At 49.3% G+C, this 25,474-nt stretch overlaps 1 protein-coding gene across 2 annotated transcripts in view; it reads right to left on the reverse strand.

Moving 5' to 3' along the window:
• Positions 1–16,549, reverse strand: part of PRR14L (proline rich 14 like) — a 33,790-nt gene extending 17,241 nt beyond the window's left edge. For both annotated transcript variants that reach the window (XM_052654572.1, XM_052654571.1), the window contains exons 1-4: positions 16,076–16,549; positions 9,150–9,222; positions 1,381–6,490; positions 439–513 (exon numbers count right to left, since the gene is read on the reverse strand). In XM_052654572.1, the coding sequence (XP_052510532.1) occupies positions 439–513; positions 1,381–6,490; positions 9,150–9,222; positions 16,076–16,549 (5,732 nt within the window). The remainder of the gene's footprint in view (positions 1–438; positions 514–1,380; positions 6,491–9,149; positions 9,223–16,075) is intronic.
• Between the last annotated feature and the right edge of the window lie 8,925 nt (positions 16,550–25,474).

Below are 25,474 nucleotides of genomic sequence, written 5' to 3' on the forward strand. Positions count from 1 at the left end.
AAAGTACAAGAATGTGGTCAACCCAGTTCCCTGGGGTGGAATAAGGAGACTTGGAAGATGCAGTAAGGAAAAAAGTGGGAAAAGGCAAGGAGTTCTTGCAGGAAGAAGGCATTTAGGGAACTGAACAAACGAATTGTGCTTGGACATGATCAACAGCAGCCGCGCACTGAAACCGGCTCAAGGCCTGAGGTGTGTCTTGAGGGGACTTGCGGTACAAGGAGCCGGCTCCTGATTTGGACTTTTTGCATGTTTTCAGTAAATGGACTGATCACACAACTTTAGTTACACAGTCCTGAGGCTGAACCTCTGCCTGTGCGCCTGAGAGATGCAGATCAGGCTTAGAAGGAGAACAAGAGGCCAGAACCGCACCGAGCTCAACCCACAGCAGCTGCTAGAGTACCCCCCGCACCCCGTCTCCCTCCCTCCGCAAGCCCTCACCTCATGTGACTGCCGCTGGCGGCACTGTAAGCAGCTTCCAGGCCCGGAAGAGGCATGGACGGTAACACGGTGCGGCTGAAGTGGAGCAAAAATAAAGAGTGACAGGTTTGGGTGGCAGGATGGTGGGAAAGGCTGTGGGGCCCCGCGGGTTTGGAAGGATGCTCAGTCAGAGCCCAGGGAAGACCTGCGAAGTGTCCATCTATCCATGGAGACAAAAACCTGCCTCCAGGGCACGGAAATCACATGTCCATGCCCATCACTGGAATGGAGGTGGGCTCACAGGAGGGCTGTGTCCTGACTTAAATGGAAAGGCAGAGAGAGATTAGAAGGCAAACTGATATTGGTGAAATTATTTTCAACTGTTCTCAGTGGTCAAACCACAAGAACTCTTTCCCAGTTCATAAAAGTCTATGAAATCTATAGCTATAACATGTACATGCTAATCTTTGAAGTTCCTCTGCTCCAAAAAGAAACAGAGGTAGGCTTATAAACAGACTGGGTGTTTGCCTGCATAACTAATTAATTTTAAAAGGACTTCTGTATCCTTTACACACCAAACACTGAGTCTAACAGCTGTGAACAGATCATAGGTGCAAGTCACAAGTCACCGCTTACAGTCTTTAACTTACAGTGTGATTTGTTCTTGGCAAGAAGAGGGCAAGAGAAACGGAGAGATTTAAGATTTAATGGTTCATAGAATTAAACCAACAGAATGAAGGAAGGTACCAAACAAAGGGTTCTTCAGGAAATCCAGATCCTTCAGGAAAATTCGAGGGGCCCACACTTCAGAATTACTGCTGCACTTTCTCAGCAGAGATCTGGCAATAAACAGGCAATGCAGACACAGCCTCTGAGCCTTCTGGCTTTAGGAGCGCCCTCGCCTCTCCCCAGTGAGAGGATGCAAACACAGGACTTCAGCAAAGGACAGGGCATGGAGTTTACCTGCTCACGGCACCCAGAGGTGACTGCCGCTTGCTGTGAGAGGGCGGAAGGGCGGAGATCTCCAAGGGGCAGGCGGAAGGCCCATGCTGGCTCCAGATGGACAGCACCCGGCCCACCGAGTAGGGCAGGGAACAGAAGATCTTGTCAGCTATGGAGGCGGGAGACCGCAGCCCTTTGAGGCCCTGTGTTAACTGGGTCATGAAGAGCCTCTGCATGGCAGGCGTGTGGCTGGCGCAGCTCCGTTTCTTCGTCCAGATCCGGTAGCATCCTGGGGAGCAGAGTGCTAGGAGCGTGTGGAGGCCGAGGACGGAACAGCCTGCTCTGGTCTGGACTAGGGCGGTGGCCCTGTGGTCCTGGAGGGGAACTGGAGGCTGGGCGCCTGCCTGGCTGCAGAGGCCAGGGTCTTCCCTGAACGTGGCCATTCCAGGGCAGCCATGGGCCAGGAAGAAGGAGAAGGTCCACTTGGGAGGTGGAGAACGGCCCCAGTGGGCCTCTCCTAAGGCGAGTCTCGCGGGCGCACAGTGCTCGGGGAAAGTCCTGGGGGACTCGGCCACGCGCTCAGGGCCCAGCTTCACATGGAAGGACACCGGGAAAGTTTCAGAACCGAACAGCAGCGATGGCATCTTGTCACTCACATCTATGAAGCTCATTTTGACAGTTTCGAGCGAATAAAGCGTCAGGGGTTTACTGTTAGGCCTCCTGTCCCAGTCACCAGCTGCCAGACACGGGTTCAGCTGCGTCGTGCTGCAGGAGAAGCCGTCCAGGAGCCTCCGGTATCGGAGCTGCTTGTAGCTTTTAGCCACGGGGAGAAAGTCCGAGGAGCACCGCCGGGACCGCAGCTTCTGGGTCCTGGCAGCGGGGGCCAGTCTGGAGGCAAGGATAGACAGCTTGCTGAGTAAGGCCAATTCTTTGGTAGGCATCCGCACATTCAGGCCGCCCGAGGGTGGGCCCAGGGCGGCCTTCAGCTTTGGTACGTGACTCACAAGGCTTCTGGCAGGGGCTGTTTCGGGCTCTGGGCGCACAGGTACAGACATGGCATGGGAAGCGAGAAACCTGTGTGCTTTCGTGGGGACGGTCTCAGAGGAGCTCTTTAGGAAAGCAGAACGTGCAATTCTACTGCTTTTCCTCCCCACAGAGACCAGCTCCTGGCAGGAGACTTTCTTGCAGGTTCGAGGGGGCTGCTTCTTTAAGGGCAGCGCCCCCTTCCGGTGAGAAGTGTTCCCAAAGGCACCGTGGAAGGCCTCCCGCCGGGCGGAGCTGGGGTCTCGAGCGCGCCGAGGGGCAGTGCGGGGGCCGGGGCACGTGCATGACTCCGTGTCCTTTCTCAGCGGGTGACACGAGCTTTCCTCCTTCAGGTCTACGGGCTTCTGAGGCCCGACGGCCAGCTTTGCGGAGGTGACTTCCGTCTCTGAGGCGGGCTCATCTTCGCCACCCTGAGGTGGGCTCTGACTCTGCCCCTCATCCGACAACGTACGAGACGTTGCGCACTGTCCCAACACCATGTGTGCTTCTTTCTGGCGTGCCTGCTCCTCTTCCTTGAGGCTCAGAACCTTCTGGCTTGGTTGTTTCTCCGAGTCACCCGGCACCCTCGAAGCTTTAAGGTGGGTCTGAGAGGCCTGGCTCGGGTCGTCAGTGAGACTGCCTTCCCTGATCGCCATCTCTTGAGACTTCTCCCCAGTAGGAAACTGACCCCACGGCCCCCACTGCTGTTCGGCAGTGTCTTCTCCCTTCACGTTGGTTTCTGCTGCTAGCGTCAAAGGCGAGCTTTCCGCCCTGATGGCTGCGCTGCTTTCCCTGCGAGGCTCACTCTCACTCCTTGGTGCTCCGCCTTCCATCTCAGGCAGGACTTTGTTGCTCTTATTCTCACAAGGCATTTCACTGTCTATTGGCTTAAAAAGGTTTTGCAGGTCAGTTTCTTCACTGTTAATTGTTTCTGACTTTTTTTGAGACAATGGGTGCAAAGGCATTATCTCGGTGGATTTCCGGCTTCTCAAGGGGACAGAGTTTACGTGGTGTCCAGAAGATGTCAACTCTACTGAAGAAATTCCAATGGTATTTTCTTTGTCTTGCTCAGGGTTTATTTCTAGTCTTGATCCTTCAATTTTTCCTTGTGTTTCTCTCAGAGATGCTTCTTTAACTTGCTCTTCATGATGAATGTAATTTAAAGACATATTTATTTTACCCAATACTCTTACATCTGGTTCACGATCTGCGACAGACCCTGTGTCAGGCACACAAGGGTCTGGACACACTTCCATTTCACAGTCTTCTATGGGTCTCCATGCTTTCTCTTCACATGATTTTTTAATATTGAGACAGTCTGATGTAGCAGCAGCAGCATCTTGGAAATCCGACTCCTGGTCAATCATTCCTATAAATGCAGCGACAGGCGCTCCCCTCTGGGACAGCCTACTCCCTGAGGCTTCCGGCGACGTCGCCCTGGCGTGCCCTGCACCCCCAGTGAGAGTACCTGAAAGCCTTCCGTCCAGAACGCCTTCTGTGGGCTCATTACTGCAGCCTAAGGAGGCCACATGTGCTGTCCCATCGGTGGGTTCTGCACAATCAGAAGTCCTCCCACAGCCCCCTTTCTTGGGGCTCCTGCCAGATGCTGAACTGTTACTGCCTGAACCAACGGGTGGAGCCTTCAGGCTGTGGCTCGCCTCTCTGTCAGGCTCTGTGGGTGACTCGCGCTGGTCACGGCCGAGCGTCTTCTCAGCTGGGTTACCTTCACCTCTGCAGTCACTGGGTCTGCCTGGGTCACCCTGGGAGCCGAGGCGGTCATCTGCCTTCTGCTTGGGAGTTTCAGCTGCTTGGTTCACGTTCTTAACACCAGAGAACATCATGGGAGGAAACTGGCCAAACAATTTCTCAGGACTTGGCATGCTTGTGGGCTGGTTTAATTCTTGTGTGACACAAGCAGAAACGTCACGTCGACACAACAGGGTCTCTTTGGGCGTGGCCTGTTCTTTTCCCTCTGGCCCTTCCTCACATAGTCGGGTGGTTTGGTCTGGACCGCCACTGTTTAATGTGCCTGCCATCGTTTCATCTCTGGCCTCACCTCCGGGAAGGCTGCCTTCAGTTTCTGCCTCACCTGGCTCACTTTCCTCTGATGCACAATTCTTTCTACAGCTGCAGCTTTCCACAGAGCTGTCTCTCCCTTGGGAGTGGTGATCGATATGCTGACAGGTATCTTCGTACTTGGCTGACAGACAGTTCTCGACACCCAGGGTCGTTCTGCTGGGCTCCAGGGCAGCACACCTGCTCTCCTCTGGGACGTTTTTCCTCACACAAGGGCAGCTAGAGAGATCCCAAGACGGAATGCTCTGACGTTCCCAGTCTGAGACCTCTACAGGCAAGGCTACCACTTTGCTCTTATCTGAGAGAAGTCCACAATGCAGACTACCTGTTCCCGAATCGGCTGCTCCGGTCTTTCTTTCCAGGCTTTCTGGTCTGCTGTGTAAGGTGGGGCTGTTTGAAGAGGCACCACGGGTTCCGTCACTTGGTGGAGAGATGTCTTCGGTCTTTGTTTTCACAGGAACAGGGTGGGTTCTGGCAGCAACACCTGCACCATCCTCTGATGGAGGGCGCTGGCTCTGGCGGGAACCCCCGCTCACTGTTACAGGCATCTCTTTGTCAGTTGGCAACTTTGTATGGGTTTCAGGATTAAGGGACACTTGATTTAAAACACATTCACTTTCTGTTTTGTTTACAACCAGTTTGTTGTCATGAGGAAATTTATTCACCTCCCAGGCGGCGCTCTGTTTACCTAAATGTGGGGCATGGTCCTGGGCATTTTGTATGGCTATTTCTGACTCAGGCCTGTCATCAAGTTCTAGGGATGGTGGCAATGGAGTAATGTCTTTCTTGGGCTTAGACATCTCATTTATAGAATTTATCTGGTCCTCTGGCGTTAAACTCACAAGGGATTTCCCTTCAATTAAAAATCTGTTAGGTGAGGCTTCATTTAACTGGGGTCTGCCTTCTAGATTTCTCTGGGTACGGACTAAGGAGTCACAGTCTTTACTGTGAGTCTTCTCAGTCAGCACACTGGGCTCTAGGGTAGCTGTCTGTTCTGGTTCTTCAATCTGCATTGAGGAGAGAAAATGACTCTCTTCAGAGTCTGTGCCTGGATGGCTCATTTCAGCAAAAGTTCCTCTGTGGTCCTCATCGTTTGCCAAGCTACCATGAACGTCTAAAGTGATTTTCAAATCACTTTTTTCAAGCAGTCCTTCCACAGCTTTAGTGAAAGAATTGGGTATGAAGGAACTGGAGCAGCCTATATGGGGACTGCCTCGAGGGCAGTAGTGATCGTGGGCATTTTCTTTGGGGAAGACAGTAGTCTCTTTTTTTCCAGAACAGTGACGACTAGAATCCTCTCCTGGTTGCCTGGCGTTAACAAGGAAGAGTTCTCTTTCACTTCTAGGGTTCAAAGGCTGTTTGTGTTCTTCTCTAGAAGACAAGTTCTGGCTTTGACCACTGCCGTCCAAACAGGAACTGTGCGTCTTTTCAGCGGATCCCTTTGGCAAGCCATCACCTTCAAGACCACACTCTTCTGAGGACGTTGTTCTGGATCCTGGACCAGATAAACCTGATGTGAAATGGGAAACTTTAGAATTCTCTTCTGAGGGTTCTGTTATAACCACCTTTCTCGTGGCTTTGGGACTGTCACGTGCAGAACTGTGTCTCTCACTATGGTGCCCAGGGACATGTTGGTGATTGTCGTTGGCTTCACAGACAAGGTTTAATTGACACAACTCTTCCTCCCTGCTGTCTGCTTTGGAAACGGCACTGTTCCCTGGTAACAATGACAACCAAGAAGAATAAGTTCTTATTTCTTCACATTCTTTTTCTTTTGGAGTTGCTTCTGTTAATCCAGGGTCCACAATGCTTAAAGGCTCTAGGGAAACTAAGGTGCTGGACTCTGAGACCTCAGCACTGGCCATGATTTTGTCTGTCTTTGAGTGTCCACAGCACCCAGCCGAGAGACCCTGACTCACACGGCCATTCTCGAGTCCTTTGTTATCGTCCACCTTAGTTCCATGGACCTTCATAACTTGGACTTCCTCAGTAGATGTCAGAGGAGTTTCAGCTGTGATTTGTACATTTCCTTCTGCACAAGAGAAATAAATCTGAATTAATGTGTAGTCATTTACTCTAACTTCATAAATTTAATCACACAACAAAAACAAGAACTCCAAAAGAGAACTGCAAAGTTGTGCTACAGCACCACTGGCTTCGATCTTCTTTGCAAAATATGACAGAGAGCCAAAAGAGTACCTGAAAGAAACAGTCTATTCTGAACAAATCCTTTCTTTAAATGTGTTACTTACTGAAACACACTGACCTAGCTGGACAAATGACAATAATGGGAGACATATGCTTAATTCAGTCTTAGGAAGCTTTCATCCTAAAGCATTTATAAAGCAGACTCACATTAAAATAGCTTATGTTACATACAAAATGACCATCTTAATACTCGAATAAATAAAATTATCTTTGAAATAGAATAGTAACACATAAAGCCTTAAGTAAAAGAGATTAATCTGTAAGTGGAATATCAGTCTTGAACCCAATTACCTGCAAGGCTCGCCTCCCTACAGGGTCGGTCATGAGTTGGTAATAATTGAAGGTGAGAGACAGGTTCACAGGGATTTAGTATGTTCTCCTTTTCACTTCTGAGTAAGTGAGAAATTTTTCATTATCAAACATTACAACACACACACACACAAAATGCCTAAGATGTAAATGTAACTCATGAAGAAGTTTTACTTCCCAGAAGTTCTCTGAAACTCTAGGCACAGGATGCAGTATGAAGAAGTTCCCCCAACCTGTTAATCTACAAAAGACTTTTTGTCCCTCTCCCACGGCTGCTCACACAGAGGTACATACGTGTATCTGCCTGCACGTACGCTGCACACATGTAACAGGACGCCTGCACTGACAGACAGAGCAAGATGCAAGTCAGCCTGCAGATCTAGTTCCCACTAGAACATAAGCTCCACGAGGGGAAGGATCACCTCTCATTTGGCATCGCCACCTCCCTGTTGTCTAGCATAATACCAGGTACAGAACAGCACTCAGTAAATATCTGTGGAGCTGATAAATGACTACAGTTTGGTGACGTCAACAAATGCTATTAGATCTTACTGCTCACTCTGTACTGAACACCCCATGGAGACCCTGGCGACTGGTAGGTATGTTACAGATGTCAGCAGAATGAGGAATTAAGTGAGAGAAGCTGTTGCACACTGGAGGGTGAAATGTGTTCTGTGAGGTGTATGCCTGTTTAAGCAGCACAGGAGTTTCGCGACCTTCGCTGAACATCCTGGATTTGTAGTCATGTGATAACTGTATAAACGGTGCTTACGTTTGCAGAAATTGACAGACATCCTAAAACTCGTATGAAAATGCAATGGACACATAACAGCCAACACACAATCTTGAACAAAGAAAACGGACTGGAGCAGTTGGAGAGGAGGATAAGGAGCCTGAGAGATGGAAATGTTCCATTTTTTTTATCGTGTCGGTACAGCTGTGATTACACAACTGCATGTTTGCATACACACACACACACACACACGAGTGAATGCCACTGTATGTAAGCTATACCTTAATTAAAAAAAAAAAAAAAGTCAGTGCCCCAAATGTCTAGACCGCTTCCTGGTTGCCTTTTAAATGGGTATGGTACTGGCTCATTTTTCAACTTTCCACTCCTCCAAAACGTGAATTACAGGAAGATAATGACCATCCTCAACTTCAGAGCTTTACTCTCCACAGGACAGCAGGGCCTTTGAGCCACAGAGAGAACCTCCAGCAGCAGGAAGCAGGAGGATGAACTGGGACAAGTGTCCTTTCTCACAGGGATGGTCTGCACCCCCTTTTCTGTCAGGCTGCCAAGAAGCATCACCAAATCTGATGCTGTTCCACGGTAACAAAATGTTCACATGATTAAACATATTTGCTGTTTTGTTTTGCAGCTCTAATTGTTTTACATAGTTAATCTTAATTATGTGACAGATACACACAGAATCTTGGCTCAGCACTCTCTTTTAGGCCTCGGTTTCTTCCTTCATCAATCAACAGATGAATCACAATGAAGCAGTGTCTCTGAGGCCCATATCCTACCATTGTTTTGAGGAGCAAATATGTGTACGTGCTCAGCCACGTCTGACTCTTTGCGACCCCCTGGACTGTAGCCCACCAGGCTCCCCTGTCCATGGGATTCTCCAGGCAAGAAGATCGGAGCAGTTTGCCATGCCCTTCTCCAGGGGATCTTCCCAACCCAGGGATCAAACCTGAGTCTCTTGCATCTCCTGCACTGGCAGGCAGAGTTCTTTACCACTGCACCACCTGAGGAGCAAACGAGGTAACAGAAATGAGCTTGGCAAACTCTCACGGGGATGGGGAGTGGACGTGGGATGAACACAGTGGGGTGTCCTGTGAGCCAGTGGTTCCTGCCCCGTCCATGTGAACTTGTTTGGATGGCAGTGTTGCTTTATAAAGTCAAATGGAAGATTCCACACTAGCTTTAAGGTTCAACTCATAGTCAGTGGGGCCTCATTACAGAAAAAGTGGGAAGCAAACTTGTCACAGAAGAGGCACCGCTGGGTAACACCAGGGGCCTCCGAGCATGGCCATGGGCAAAAATACCAACAGCTGCTATAGCCAGGCCCTTGTGCAAGATGGGGTCCTACAATCCTCATGTTCTCAGTGGGAACAAAAATGGTGTAACAAGTGGAAAAAGGAAAGGATGTGAGAGAAACAGATACCTTTATTCCTCAGACCGTCTTCAGGGAGGCCCGTGCATGAAAGTTCTTCACTTGCCTGCATCTGGAGGTCCTCCTGCGGTAAGAAAACCCAGTGGTCAAGGAAGACCCAGAGACTCTGAGCTCACAACGCCAACGATCCTCTGAGAGGCTTCTCTGAAGCTCTTGGAAATGTGCTAGTGGTCACAAGGATTGGGAACTGAAGGAAGCCACAAATTCAAGCTCATATTAGTAAAACTTGCATTCCTCTAGAATATGAGCTTGAAAAGTCAAGTTTCCCAAGGTCCTGACAGATCCAAACAAAACCTTGTGTCTTCCGAATCAATAAACACACTGGTGCAGTGTGATCTTAATAACGTGAAAACCTAACTGGAAACTGTCAGGAAGTTGGATGGCACCCAGCCCCTAACCATGTTCTTTCTTCCTGGAAGGGCTACTTTCCCTTTTCATCCCTGTTCACTGGAGGAGGGGACGAGGGGGAGCGCCATCAACGACAACTGACAAAAGGGACTTCAGGAAAACAGGCAGGGGCACCGTGGTGGGGAGCCCGGTGAGGACAGGGTCCAAGTGGGCTGGCCAGCTGCAGACGCCGACTGCTCACATCAAAGTGTCCTTCTGGCTCACCTCTGTTTATCTGCCCACCGATTTACATTTTTTTCTTTTTCAATGTAGCCTCAGACCAGTTGGACCCAAAGGTTGATGATGTGACTCCTACTTACCTCAGAAGGGTGTCCACCAGCTAATCACGCCCTCTTTGAACAATTTCTATAAAACTCCTCACCGTCTTCCCCAAGTGGGGACACTTGGATTTGAGGGCATTAGCCCACTGTGTCCCCCTTTGCCTGCCAAAGCAATAAAGTTATCCTTTTCTACTTCACCAGTCCCAAAACTCTGTCCCAGAGATCTGACTCAGCACCAGCATCGGTGCAGAGAGGCTGAACTTCCCACATCACCCTGAGGAAACTGAGGGTAGGAACCAGATGCCCGCCGGCCAGCAGTCAACTGCTGCAGCCACACCACGCTAGACGGCGCACCCCGAGACTCAGGAAGAGAGGCACAGGACGCGGACCTCAGGGAGCTGAGGTGTGCATCACAGGAATGAGTTCATGAGTTCAGACTCTGGCATCTATCTTCCCATACAGACAAAAGCACTAAATTCCTTAACTGGAGATATCTGGGGTTTTTTTGGTCTTCTTCTTCTATTTTTTTAAAAAGATCATTTGGTTTTTCTTTTTGCCTCGCCCTGAGGCACGAGGGGTTTAGTACTCCCCCTCCCCACCAGGGGTGGAGCTCATGCCCCTTGAAGCGGAAGTGTGGAGTTCTAACCACTGGTTTTCTTTTACATCAATAGTCTTTAGATGTTCAAAAAAAATAAAAAAGAGTAGAATTTTCCCCCACACTAATTTAATCAGTAAATACAAGATTCTGACTGACACAACACTCACTTAAATCTACAGATGGTGAAGTTACTGTTGTAACTTCTGATAATTTTTTTATAGCACTTAAAAAAACAATAGGCAAAACCATTTCATCTCTAAGCAAAGTTCTGCGGTGGAAACAGAAGACCCAAGTGATGGCAAGTACAGGGAGAAAAAAGTATCGTCACTGGACCTGAGAGAAGAGGCCCGGCATGGAGCGTCGTGTAGGAAGCAGGACTGTTCCTTTGCTTTTTCTTGCAACTTCAGAGATGAATGCTTTGGCGGAGCATGAGCTCAAAACAGCTCTCTCCCACAGAACTTACTGTTACTGTACTTGACCAAAGCGTACAAATTCTAGCGTGGTGCTGGGTCAAATTTATTTGCAAATGGGAAGAGGAGAAAGCTCTTACTCATCATGGAAGGAAGCACGGAACTAGAAAATCACCACTTGGGAACCATCATGGTGATAATTACCTCAAGGAGAATCATCAGTGGGTGTTAAACCTACTGGCTAAAAGTTTGAATGAGAAACAGAAATAATTACGTATTATTCAAATATCTCCCCACAAGATACTCAGTAATTGTGAAGGGGAAAATGATACCTGCACACTGGAGAGGCCAGGCAGTTCCTCTGCCCAGGAAGGAGGCACCCCCTACACCAAGCCTGAGAGGATGCGTGGAGAAGAACCGGCCATTTCTGTGCGATTCCTGCCCTGCTAAATGCACAACCACGATCTGATCACGAGGAAACCCAAGCTGACAGACCCAAGCTGAGGAAAATGCTACAGAATAAACGGCCTGTCCTCTGTAAGTGTCAAGGTCACGAGCTGAGGAAACACTGCACATTAAAGGAGACTAGAGAGACGTGACAGACGAATGCCACGAGTGAGCCTGAATTTTTCTCTCAGACCAAAAAAAGATTTTCTTTTGCTAAGACATCAGTGGGCCGACTGGTCCAGTGTGAATATGCTCTTTCGACAAAAGGGTTAATGTCTTGATTTTGATTAGTGTACTGCGGTCACCTAACAGAATGCCCATTGTTTGTGAGTAAATTCATAGTCAAGTATTTAGGCCTCACATTTGCAACTACAAACTAAGGTCAGAAGGGGAAAAAAGCAAATGTGGTGAAAAGTTCACAGGAGAGGGATCCACATGAAGGTCTTCACATTGGTTCTGCAACTTTTCTGTGAGTCTCAAATTATTTCAAAATGAAAGGTTAAGAAAGCACCTTTTTCTGTGGTAACCCTTGACCCTTGCTCCAAACGACACTGCCCTGCACACTTCTAGTTCTCAGGCTGAGTGTCTGAGGGGTGAGACTGGATGCTATTCGAGTATTTCTTCAGATAAACACTCTATAGGCAAGGCCGAGTGCTGGAGCAGAAGCTGAGGGGGGACCCAGACTCAGCTCCGCTCCAGCCTCAGGATGCCCACCTGCAGCTTCGCGAGGCTTAGAGTGAGCTCACAGGTGGTTTTACAAATGGGGACCACAGGCAGCTTGTGCCATGAACAGAAGCTCTCGCCACCCAGCACACCTTAGACACCTGTCACCCCTTCCTGTGAGAAAGCTGACAGGACTGTCAGCAGCAGACCCCGGTGTCACCTGGGGTGATCGCCCTAAGCCCTTCTGGGTCTAAAGAGCCTCTGCAGGCTGAGAGCGGACCTCCTGCCAGCAGCACACAGCTCCCCTCAGATTCCCAAGGGCTCAGGTGATCTCCTGAGGGTGCCCTGGTGGGGCTGCTGCGAGTTCAGTTCCTCCACACCTGCTACTCGAAGGAGGGATCCTAGCTGGAGACCCCACACCCAAGCCGGCTGCTTCAGGCCATCCCCTTCTCCCTGGTTAGCAGCACGATCCTAACAGGGAAGGGGAGAAGCAGGGGCCAAGAGGGACAGACTCCCCTCTCCCTCCGCCTCGCTGACCTCTTGAAAGGTCCTGAGTCAGGAAAAACAAGTCTCCCCTCACAAGGGCTGCGAACCCTACAAAGCTTTAAGTTTCAGACCTGATCTGGGTTATCAGATATGACCAGGTAAGGCTGAGGTCGGATGTGAGGGACACCCAAGCACCGCCAGTAGGGTGGTGGGCGACCTCCAGATCAGGTGGGAGCTTGAACAGCCTAGGCCCCAAGTGCAGATGAGGGCACAGAACAGACAACTTGAAGCCGCGGCTGAGCAGCCTATGTGTCCTGCGTGTAACTCCACCACCCTAAGGCCAGCCCACCATGTAACACTCGCAAAAACTTATCAGACATGAGGTTCTCTTCCCATAATACCTTCTCAGCTAGTGCTTTCCAGTAGTCAGGTACAGATGTGAGAGCTGGACCATAAAGAAGGCTGTGTGTGTGCTTAGTCGCTTTCGCTCTGTCTGACTGTGACCCTGTGGACTGTAGCCCACCAGGCTCCTCTGTCCGTGGGATTCTCCAGGCAAGAATACCGGAGTGGGTTGCCATGCCCTCCTCCAGGGGATCTTTCCAACTCAGGGATTGAATCCGTGTCTCCTGGGCCTCCTGCATTGCAGACGGATTCTCTACCAGCTGAGCCACCGGGGAAGCCCAAAGAAGGCTGAGTGGCGAAGAATTGATGCTTTTGAACTGTGGTGCTGGAGAAGAGTCTTGAGAACCCCTGGACTGCAAGGAGATCAAACCAGCCAATCCTAAAGGAAATCAACCCTGACTATTCACTGGAAGGACTAATGCTGAAGCTCAAGTCCCAAAACTCTGGCCACCTGATGCGAACAGGCTACTCACTGGAAAAGATCTTGATGCTGGGAAAGATTGAGGGCAGGAGAAGGGGCCGCAGAGGATGAGACAGTTAGATAGTATTACTGACTCAATGGACATGAATTTGAGCAAACTCCAGGAGACAGTGAAGCACAGGGAAGCCTGGCATGCTGCAGTTCATGGGGTCGCAAGGAGTCAGACACGACTTAGCGACTGCATAACAACAACAAATGTACTTAAGTTTCAGGGTTCCCAGAGGTGAAGTCCTAAACCTTTCTCTCTACCATGTAGATTTTTAAAAATCTCCATAGCTGATCACTAGTATCTTAATATTCCTTGCAAAATCTGTTTCCAAGATAAAAGTTAATGTGGATCCCTCTTGCAAAATCAAGTGAGATCACTACAGTAGTCTGCAGCATTATATAAACTATGTAAAATAAGAAAGGTCACACCGTAGTGGAATCTGTCAAATTGACAGCAGCTTCTCCACCTCAGCCTGCCACAGCCAACATGTCACTCTCCTGCCCACTGCTTTCAACCAAAATCAGCTTGCCATACTTCTCCAAAGCCTAGGCAGATTTTAGGAGGGTACTGAAAGCCCTTCTTACCGTTCATCTGTAATCTCATTTCCTGTTAAAAGCTGGCTGTGAGTCCTAGAAAAGATGCAATACTGGCTCATACCTATGAGGTTACTATTGGGCCAGAAAAAAAAAAAACAACCCACAAATCTCTTTAGGAGGGAAATGAACACATACCGGGCTCTTCAGCTTTTATAAGCAGGCTGGTTAAAGTTCCTCGGGGCCTGATGTATCTCTGAGCCTTGGGCCCTAGATTCTGCAGACCTCCTCCAAGCCTGAGCTTCCTGAGTTGCAGGCAGTGGTGGTCCCAGCGTCAGGCAGAGCTACCGCCGACACATGGAACACATACGAGCGGGGCCACGCATGGAGCAAACGAGAGAGCCCACGCTTCTTGACGTTCACGGCAACAGCCGTGATCACGCGTGTGTAGTGAAGAACACTGAAAATCAGTGAGACATGGAGTCTCCAGATGGACCTGTTACCTACACTTGCACATCTGGGAAGTAAGAGCTGTGGGACAGGAACTCTGAATCACCTTTACAGGGCTTACAAGGAGTGTGCCTCTGTGGATCTCAAGTCAGAGAAACTTTAGATAAGGCATCGATTATGTGAGGGGGGTAAGGCATTTCATGACAGCCCCCCCACAGGGGTTTACCTAAGAGAACTGCTAGAATAATGAGAAAGTTTCACCTTGTGTGCGTGCTTACTCACACATGGACTGTAGCCCGTCAGACTCCTCTGTGCACGGGATTTCCCGGGAAAGAACACTGGAGTGGGTTGCCATTTCCTCCTCCACGGCATCTTCCCACCCCAGGGATCAAACCCCCACCTCCTGCACCACAGGGGCACTCTTCACCACTGAGCCACTGAGGAAGCCCCAGCTCTACCTTAAGGCCTGGCAGCGTACACATGGTGCCGCGGGCACTGTTCCGTCACACACTTTTAACAACAGGAGCTGAGAACTGCCGGCATGTGGGGATCACTGTGTCCTGGCTGACCTGGAGAAGAGCTTATGGCCATCAGCTTCATTACTGAGAGTGTGAAGTTCAGATTTTTTTTTACTTTTAAATCACTGAAAACTAGCTCTGTCCAACAAGATCTCTTTTACACAAACAGCAAGCTCCTTCACACTGTGGAGAAGCTTCCTCAGGATCAGAGACTCTCGGGGTGACAATGAAGCAAGCTTAACTGGCCCTCAGCATACCAGCCTCTCACTTAAGTGAAGTCATGGAAATCACACGAGATCAGGTCTTTTATGAACATGCCGTTAAATAACAAGTTTCTCAAGAGCGTCACACACCTCGAGTGATCACCAGCCTGTGCACCCTTACTGGATGTCTCCTGTCCACATATCTGTCAGACGACGTACTGAGCCCTCGGATGTTTCAGCCAGCAGACGATTCAGAACGTTTCTGCGCCTGTGCTGAGCATGAATATCTTGAGGCTAAAGCTTTCACAACAGATTCAACCAGGCAGATCTAACCCTGTGACTCTCAGCACCAAGAAAAACAAACAAAAGAGCAGGCACAGGGCTTCCTTGGTGGCTCAGTGGTAAAGAATCTGCCTGAAATGCAGGAGACATGGGTTCAGTTCCTGGTCCAGGAAGATCCCGTATGCCACGGAGGAGCTAACCATTGTTCTCACAGAGTCGGACACGACTAAAGCGACTTAGCAGCAGCAGCAGCACCTAACTAATCTCTCTTTTACTCTAATATCAAACTCACAGAGACTGGATTTTTCATGCCACCCCAAGTCACTCTGTATTAAAGAATGGGCTTTCTGTTTGTCCGAAACACGGAGACCCCCTCGAGGGTATCCATCCTGCGAAGCCCCTGCTGCGTCCAGTCTCCCTCAGGCACCTCTGTGACACCTCACTCTGTCCTGATCGTGATGTTACCAAAACAAGCAGCCAGTACGCGTTGTTCCTTAACAACGGATGCAGAAACCCCACACAACTGTCACAGAGAGACTCAACATTCCACACACAGCAGCTGCTACAGAGGACTGACACTTGCTTCGTGAGATAAGCACTTCCCCTCTTCAAGTGTCTGATGGGACACACGTTTTCAAAGATCACTGAAAGAAAGTTAGCATCAAGATCAACATTCTGGAAATGTTTCAGGAAAGGATTGTAAGCCACCTGTGAGCGTCTGTACTTCATCTTGTGAAGCGTCAGTCCAGCTGGAGAGACGCCGAGTGAGCTGAGTCTCGTGTCTTACCTGGCCGGGGCGGAGCTGTTCTCCAGCAGCTGTGGGATACTGAGGCAGGTCTTCTTCCGCTCCCTCACAGGGATCTCTCACCACCTCTGCCTGGTCCCCTCCATCTCTGAAGACCTTTTGCTCCAGGCTCTCAGCTTTTGCTTCCCTATCCAGGCTCCCAGGAGCCACGGGACCTTCTGTTGAGGGGTCCACCAGCCCACACTGCCCAGGCTCACCCCCATGGTCCGAGGTCTCGGGGGCTTCTTCACGACAACTGTCCGCAGGAGTCCTCTGCAGCTCCGAGGGCGCAGCCCTACTCTGACTTACACGAGAGCTTGAGGCTCCGGGTTTTACATCTGGAGTTGCACTCGGCTCGGGGTCAGCATGAAGCTCTTTGGAGGCACTCCCTGGGAGTTCAGAGTATAATTCCTGCACCTCAGCAGACATGGAGGAATCAAGTGGAACGGGCTGGGTCTCCACGCCGGATGACAGCATGGGGGCAGGTGCAGATATGGAGTCAAGCCTCTTACACCAAACGGTTCACCCTGACACAAATCAAAGGAAGGGATAAGAATTTAAAACCTTGCAGGGTAGAAGGAAGCTGTCTCAGCTCAAATTGGCTAAAACAAGCACCAAAAATTCTACCTCAAATGCCAGCATTATCTGGCACCAAGAAATCTGCTTAACAGACTGAGTTTGAGGAAAAATAAATACCTTAAACCTTTAGTAGACGTCTGTCTAATCGCAATTCAGAGACCGCCTTGTGATAAATTCTCAATTTAAAGCTGGATTTACGTGAGATCTGATTAAATGTAGGTGAGAATAAGACTTGTCTAAGCACTCAAGGATAGACGCGATGTACCAAATAAATTAGAAGATAAACGGGAGTTCCCTGGTGGCCCAGTGGTTAGGATTCCAAGCTTTCCCTGCTGGGGCCTGGGTTCAATCCCTGCTTTAGAAACAGACCCTGCAAGTTGTGAGGCACGGTCAAAAAGAAAGAAATTTTTGAAATCAGAAGGTAAAGATGGTTCTCCACTCGTTCTCGGGTCGTGAACCTTGCCCATTTTATTCAGTGCGGCAGCCCCACTGCCTGGAACAGCTGTCTCACACCTAGCAGGCACTCAGAGGGAATCTTCTGAAGGAACATACACTGAGGGACTCAGAATCTGACTGACTGACTTCTCTTCATTAAGAATTGTCTTTGGAAGAACATACAGAGAAAACAGAATTACATTCTTTTATTGTCACGACACAGCCTGGAGCCGGACAGCACTATCCCAGCTCTGGGGCAGAATCCTTCCTGACTTCCACTCGACGCTTCAAGATTGCCCAAGTGCTTTCCCAGACACTGCCCACACGAGTTTCCTGACAGCCCCGTGAGCTGAACAGGACAGCCGCTGTCCTCCCGTTGTAGGCTCTGACACCATAGCTGAGGAGGGTGAGAGTGACCTGCCGGAAGTGTTGGGGGCTTCCCAGGAGGCTCAGTGGTATAGAATCCACCTGCCAATGCAGGAGACATGGGTTCAATCCCTGGGCTGGGAAGATCGCCTGAAGAAGGGAATGGCGACCCACTGCAGCATCCTTGTCTGGGAAATCCACAGACAGAGGAGCCTGGTGGACTACGGTCCATGGGGCCAGAGAGTCGAACACGGAGGAGACAGTGAGCACGCATGCCTGAAATATTACATTGTTAATGCAAGGGAGCAGAGGGGATGTCTGGGGTTTCTAATGCGGGGGTCACATTTCACTTCTGTTGGGCAACAGAAACATGGGTTATCTGCTAAAATCAGTATGTTTAAGTAGTTCACAATACTACATTATTATTAAAGCAATCAAAACAAATGCAGAGAGATAGGGTATGGTACCCCCAGAACCGGGGCTCCTGGCTGGGACTTTTCCATTTTAGTCTACCAAATGTGTGCAGTTTCCACCACAAAATCCACTTGATCTGACCAAGGCGGAAATGGTTCACCAAATGAGACACTGCAGGCTTTCATTCTTGATGCTTTCCCTAACCCTGAACAGGAGGACAGAGAAGGTGAGAAATGTTTGGCAACTCCGAATTCAGAACAGGAATTTACTAGAGGTACTGGCGGCCAATCCCATTGGCCGAAAAGCACACAGAAAAGATGTTTCACAAAGCTACTCCCACTGCTTCCGAACGTCCACGTTTCCCCGTAATAAACACATTACATCAAGTAAAGCCCAGAGCCAACTACAGATCTGTTCTCACTGTGCTGAGCGGTCTCAGCTTCTCTCCAGCAACCACAACTGTGTTTCTGAGCAGGAGGGACTCCCTGAGACACCGTGTAACTCCTTAGGACCCAATGGCCTTTGGGCCCTGTCTCTATTTGCACCCTGATTCCCTGAGGGAGCCCACCCGTATCACTTCCACAAAAGCACATGCTCCACCTCCCCATCACTGAGCGCCCTGCTCCTTGAACATCCCTGGGCTGACAGGGGGATGGACGGTCCCCTCCACGGGTCTGTGCTGCCTGGACTGGAGCTGGGACCGAGGAAGGGGGCAGGGCCGGGTGACAGGCGCTCTCCTTGCGGGCCATCCTGCCCTTCTCCTGGTTTTCCGACCCATGGGGGACAGTTTATTCTCGCCCCTGTGCTCTCATCCGCTGAGCGCCTCTGTGTTCTCAAGGAACCCTACTCAAAACGAAAGGGCACATTGTGACGCCACCAATTTAAACGCTAGAAATTATAGGAAAGCAGACGGCCGACCCATGAGGCTGAGGTAATGTAAGAAGAGACTTAACTCCAAAAGGGAAACAAGGAGAGAGAGGCTGCTGAGCGCAGGAGCACGGCAGGGCTCGCAGACTTCCACAGAGCGCGCTGCCAAGGCCTCCTCCCTGGAGTTAGGCTCCCCTTTCTCCACGAGCTCCTGGATGTCTCCAGGGCTCCTCTGGATTTTAGGCCAATGTGTGTGTGTAGATACGTGGGGCTTAAGGGAATAATAGTGGAATTGCTATTTGAGGCCCCTCCCCCAAAAGGCTGGCAGTGCTCCATTTTAATTTGGTTCAGCTCCCCTTTCACCTCAACAGACAACATCCAGCTTCCGACTGTCACATCACAAACAGACCGCAAGAGCGAGCGCAGAACTGGAGAGCCCAGTGCAGGAGATGGTCTTGCGGCTGGAGAAGGCTCCGTGGGTCTCGCCAGCCGCCATCGTGTGGGCTTTTCAAATCCAGCCCTGGACATGCGTTCCCCGCCTTCACTTTCTTCATGCCCTTGCCTTTTCATGCAGCTTGTCTGCCAAGAAGGTGACTCAAACTGTCCCTTTAGGCACAGAGGAACCACACGACTCCGCGACTCCACTCTGAGGAACGTGCAAAAACCACACAACTGCACAAAAACTTGTACGTGGATGTTCACTGTAGCACTGTTGACAGGGGCCGGAAAGCAGAAACAGCTCGAAATGTCTACCAACGGACGAATGGCCAGTGAAATGTCGTCCATCCACAACGGAGTCTTACTCGACTATGAAAAGACGCAACGTGCTGGTTCATGACACAACACAGGTGCCCCTTGAAAACAGCATGCAGCTAAAGGAAGCCATCGTGAGAGACCACTGTTATAAGATCTCATTTCCACGAAATGTCCAGAGCAGGCAAATCTAGAGCCGTAAAGTGGATTAGTGGTCGCCTACTTCTGGAAGCGATGGTTTTTTCCAGTACTCACATACGGATGTGAGAGCTGGACTACAAAGAAGGCTGAGCACCAAAGATTTATTGCTTTCAAACTGTGGTGCTGGAGAAGGCTTTAGAGTCCCTTGGACAGCAAGGAGATCAAACCAGTCAATCCTAAAAGAAATCGACCCTGAATGTTCATGAAGGACTGAAGCCGAAGCTCTAACACTTTGGCCACCTGATACGAAGAGCCCACTCACTGGAAACGACCCTGATGTTGGAAAAGACTGAAGGCAGGAGGAGAAGGGGACGACAGAAGATGAGATGGCTGGATGGCATCACCAACTCAATGGACATGAATCTGAACAAAATCCAGGAAATGGTGGAGGACAGGAGACTGGCGTGCTGCAGTCCACGGGGTAGCAAAGAGATGGACAAGACTGAGGGACTGAACAACTTTTGGAAGAAGTGGACAAACGGAGTGGCTGCTGATGGACAGTGCTGCTTTGGTGCACGACAGAAGTATTCTAAAACTGGTGTGGTGATGGCTGCACAACTCTGACTATGCCAAACACCACTGAATTGTACAATTTACACTGTGAATTGTATGGTATATGAATTAATCTTAATAAATTTGACTTTTTTAAAAAAGAAACCTGTCCATGGCCTCAACCTTTTCTCAAGTTGTGATCTATGTTTCATTGACAAGGATGGCACCCTCTCAAAACTTGTTTAGTTGCTAACTTGTGTCCAACTCTTTTGCAAGCCCATGGACTTTGCTTAGACTCTTCTGTCCATAGGATTTCCCCAGCAAGAACACTGGAGTGGGTTGCTATGTCTTTCTTACTCTCCTGCATTGGCAGTTGGATTCTTTACCACTGAGCCACCAGGGAAGCCCCCTCCCCCAAACTTAACATGCCTAAAACAGAGCACACTCAACCCAGTAAAAAATCAAGTATTGTCCATGCAAACAGCTGTGAGATTCAAGGATGAGTTAAGATGTTCTCAGTAACCTTACATGCTTTTATTTCTGGTCCTGCTGCCTCTCTCAGTAATGGCACTGCGTGACCCTAGAGCTCAGACATGAATCCGCAAAGGTAACGGTCTGGCTGTCCACACGCTGTGCAGTCAGCACTCAAACACACGCACCCAACGCCAGCTGTGTCTCCACCACACCTCACTGTTCCGTCCCCATCGTCCTAACTCAAGATTTCGCCCTGAACACAGGACCACGCACAAGCACACGCACACTCACTAAACAGCTCTTTATCGCAGAGGGGCAACACTGACCACACAAAATGGCTCAAAACATTCCTCAGGAAAAACTGCTCTCATCTTTCCTGTGCCCCCACCTACGCTGTGGCTGCTGCTGCTGCTAGGTCACTTCAGTCGTGTCTGACTCTGTGCGATCCCATAGACGGCAGCTCACCAGGCTCCCCCATCCCTGAGATTCTCCAGGCAAGAATACTGGAGTGGGTTGCCATTTCCCTCTCCAATGCATGAAAGTGAAAAGTGAAAGTGAAGTTGCTCAGTCGTGTCCGACTCTCGGCAACCTCATGGACTGCAGCCTACCAGGCTCCTCCATCCATGGGATTTTCCAGGCAAGAGTACTGGAGTGGGGTGCCATTGCCTTCTCCACCTATGCTGTGGACCGAACCAGAATTATAAGGCTTGGTGACTAAAAGATGACTCCCAATATACAAAAGCCAGATGTCACAAAGCTACTGTCTCTCGTTACGCGTGTTTGGTAGAGACAGAATTCTAAGACTTTTCAACCTGTAAAACAACCATGCACATCGGCTATTCAAGCAAAACAGACGTCCCCTCCTTTTTCTCTTCAGCCCTTCTTGTCCTCAAGTTTCTCAGCAGTGTGTGCAGTGGAGTCACCACGAACAGCTCAGCGCCTCAGCTGAAACTCCAAGCTGAGTGAGTGAAGCTGCTCAGCTGTGTCTCTCTCTGCAACCCCATGGACTGGACTGCAGCCCGCCAGGCTCCTTCATCCATGGGCTTCTCCAGCCAAGAATACTGGAGTGGGTTGCCATTTCCTTCTCCAGGGGATCTTCCCGACCCCGGGACCGAACCTGGGTCTCCTGCACTGCAGGCAGACTCTTTACCATCTGAGCCACCAGGGAAGCCCCAGAGGTGAAGTAGGATTTAGAAGCTAGAGTAGCGGTTTTACAATTCTTCGTAGCTCACCAGCGCATGTCACTAAACTCTCCATCTATCAAGATACTTGGTTGTGCCACAAAGACAGCAGAAACAAAATTTTACCATTCGAGTCCTTCAAATTTCTGAATTCAATGGAGCAATAAAAAATAATGGTATGGAAATATACCTCTCCACAGAAAGCTGTCTGGGATGTCTTATCAAACTAGATAAACATTGTGTGTTTATCTGTCGTCAGTCGGGTCTGACTCTTTGCAGCCTCCTGGACTGTAGCTCGCCAGGCTCCCCTGTTCAGGGAATTTTCCAGGCAATGAATTTTCCAGGCAATAATACTGGCGTGGGTTGCCATACCCTCCTCCAGGGGATCTTCCTGAACCAGGGATCGAACCCATGTCTCTTGCATCTCCTGCATTGGCAGGGAGATTCTTTACCACTGTGCCTCCTGGAAAGCCCATATTAAAAAATAGGATTATTTTATTTTGGTAAAGTATATATCTACATCCATACAGGAAAAATGTTTTAAAAACTATAAGCCAAATATTAACAATGCAACCGTGGGTGGTAGGATTATTAATGACATAGCCCCATTTTTTTTTTACAATGAGTGTGTAATACATGTTAAACTTTTAAAAAAAATATTATATCTCGAGATCCAAATATGAAGCAATAAATAACAACTGGTAAGTGTATTATCCCTTTACGTTTATCAGTATTTTTTAAATGTTAGCTCTCTCCCTTAACCATAACAGCTTTTAAAGTTTTAAATATGCATGAAATAAAGTAAGTATGGCATGTGCTTATAAAACGCAGACAGAGATTTATGGCTTAACCCTTACTACAGACTTATAACCAACCTACTGGGTTGAAGACATCAGATAATTACCTAGTTTGAGGTAGAAGGGAAACATAACCCATAGACTCACAAACAACTCTTTCCTACTGCTATTGGCGTGTCATCTTTACCGTGAACACAAATAAGAATTAGATTGTTCAGGGGATGGATTTATCCCTGGGCGGGGGGGAGACTAACATTTGGGGGAGTAGGCAGCACAATTATTCCAACAGAAGAAATCATTTTTCAATTGAGAACAATCATCTCTCAGTCTTCCTGTTTCAAAGCCAGAGTCACGGTTAGGAAGTAGTCTAGTTTTGGTCTCCAAGGTGGGAGACCAGGGTCCCTATCCTGCCCCTCACACTCAGCATGGCCTTGAGTGTGTGTCACTGAACTTTCCTGGGCCTGTTTTCCACATGTAAAATGGACAAGTCAAACAAAATAACCTCAGAGAGTCCTGCTAACCCATAAAATTCCCAAGACTCTAAATAACTTCTCTATTTCACTTTGTTTTGGCACAGCGCACCTAAAGACGCCAACCAAAGTGGTACGGAATTCAGACTAATCCCTACTGCAAGGGCCAAGGAGGTAATTTAAGAACACTTTACATACGAAAAGGATAGAAAGCTGTTCTTTAGCGTGTCTTCAGGCCATTGGGAAGTGTTAATTCCTATCCCACCAAATGACAAAAGCCGGGGGGGGGGGGGGGGGGGGGGACTACCAGTGAAAGATTAACTAACACTGCAGCTCTCAGCCTCATTAGAAGACACGTTATTATAGGAATATTAAAAACCTGACCAAGTGACAACTTTTAGTCATTCAAACACTCCCCAAAACAAAAGTTCTGGAGGTATAAAGTTTACAGCACTAAGCAAAAGAAGAATAAGAAAAAAAGAATCAAACAAAGAAAATAGCAGAACAGAAAGCCATGTGCCCCAATAATCCCAAGTCTGAAGGTCTCCCTTCTTGTTAATTCCAAAAGCAAAGGGGCTGCTCTTAACAAAATGAAGCAGGAAGAATGCTAGGCGCTGCCACACTTGTGTCAGGGGACAATACTCACAATAGTGATCGGGACCTCAGAAGTTCCCCACAGGCCTTTCACCTTGAGAAAGGGCCTTTCTTTTCCAAAGATTCAAACACTGTAGCCAATCTCTGAGGCAATTCGGAAAAGGGGCCTCTTCTTGAGGGACAGAAGAAGAGGGATCTTTTAACAAGCTCTCCAGACAAGCTCTAAGTGGGGCAGGGAAATCCATACAATGAACAGGGCCTCGCTCTTCCACACGGGAAGAAAGCACAGGAAATCTCAAGAGCATCAGGCACAGCTTTCCTGTTCCTCCCCTAATCAGCACTCAGAAAAAGGATCCCTCTATCTCCACGGGGGTGGCGAGGGGGGAGTGAAACACTGCAAATGCTCCTGATATCTACTGACAGAGACTCTGCATGAGATTTCATCCTTTTTGCAAAGGGAGGGGAGAAGAGACACCATTTGTGCCATTCCAAAGATACAGCAGGAAAGGGCACTCTTCTCAAAGGTCCAGAGTCATATTTTCTTGGGAGAGCAGGAGAAAGAAGTTGGAATCTCCTTTCTGGGGGTGAGGGGTGTGCAGATCAGATAGAAGGAAGCTTTTTCATCAGCAGAGCAAGTACGGGGATTGGAAGAGGGCAGCTCTAACCAGTCGGGAAGGACTGATAGCTTCTGTGGACAAAGGGAAGGCTGCTTCTCCTATCAGATCTTCCAGACCTGTTTGCCCAAACACTCTTTTCCCCAGATTACTCTAACAGCTTTGTTAATTTAGGACCTAAAAGAGTAAAAGCGCCTCTTTCTCTGCCTCCCGGGGGTTAAAAGCCTCCCCTCTAGTGAGGAAGGGATGCGGGGAGCGGTGGGGAGGGATGGGAAGAGGCACGCATGGAAAAATCTGTTTCTCTATGGAAGATACTACTTTTCTTTCCTAACAAATTAAGTAACTAATAGCAACAGTCTACCAAAAGGTTACTATGTACCAAGCAGTTACACGAAATTTCCAGTAGTCTTGAGGACAATTCTATGAAAAGAAGACCGAAATTAAGAGATGGGCTGACAAAAGGTGAAGCTGTGAGTCAAGGTCATAAAGATAGAAAGTGGGACACACGAGCTTGCATCCCTCACACTCCAAACACCACGCTCTTCATTGTGCAAAGGTAAAGAGCTCAAGGCACACCAGGAGACTCGGGGGCAGAGAAGCAAGGCTCCCTCGGTGGACACGGCTGGGGGAGGGGAGAAAGCCTGACTAACCCCTCTAAGTAAATTCTAGGTCTTCCTCCCCATATACCGGGATAAAGGCGAAAAATACGAGGGAAGATAACTCTATCTTTTACAGGAAAGGAAGATCTCTCTCACTTTTAGGGAACTTGAGTCTTTCTCTCCACCTGAGGGGCGCTGACCAAATCAAGAGAAGTCTTATCCCTCCTGAAAATAAGTTCAGAATCGCCCCCTCGCACTCCGGGAGCGGGTCTCCCTCCGCTGACAAGCGCGATGCAGCCGGACACGCGCGTTCGCCCACGACAACGGGCGTCGCCTTCCCGAGGAGAGAAGTTGGGGGGTCCCCCGCCGTATCGAGGTCGACGAGCAGTCGCTTTCCCCCGCCGGAGCCATGACACCAAGAAGCTGTTCTGCCCTCGCGACGCGGGGCCTGGGCTCCTCCCTCTCCCCTGGTCTCTCGGCGCCCGCAGCGCAGCCTGCGTTCCCTTCGGCGCTCCAAGAGGGCGGGGGACCCGGGCTCTCCCTCAGCCTGCACCGCCGGGCTGAGG

The sequence above is a fragment of the Budorcas taxicolor genome, chromosome 17 (assembly GCF_023091745.1).
Source record: "Budorcas taxicolor isolate Tak-1 chromosome 17, Takin1.1, whole genome shotgun sequence".
Taxonomy (NCBI): Eukaryota; Metazoa; Chordata; class Mammalia; order Artiodactyla; family Bovidae; genus Budorcas; species Budorcas taxicolor.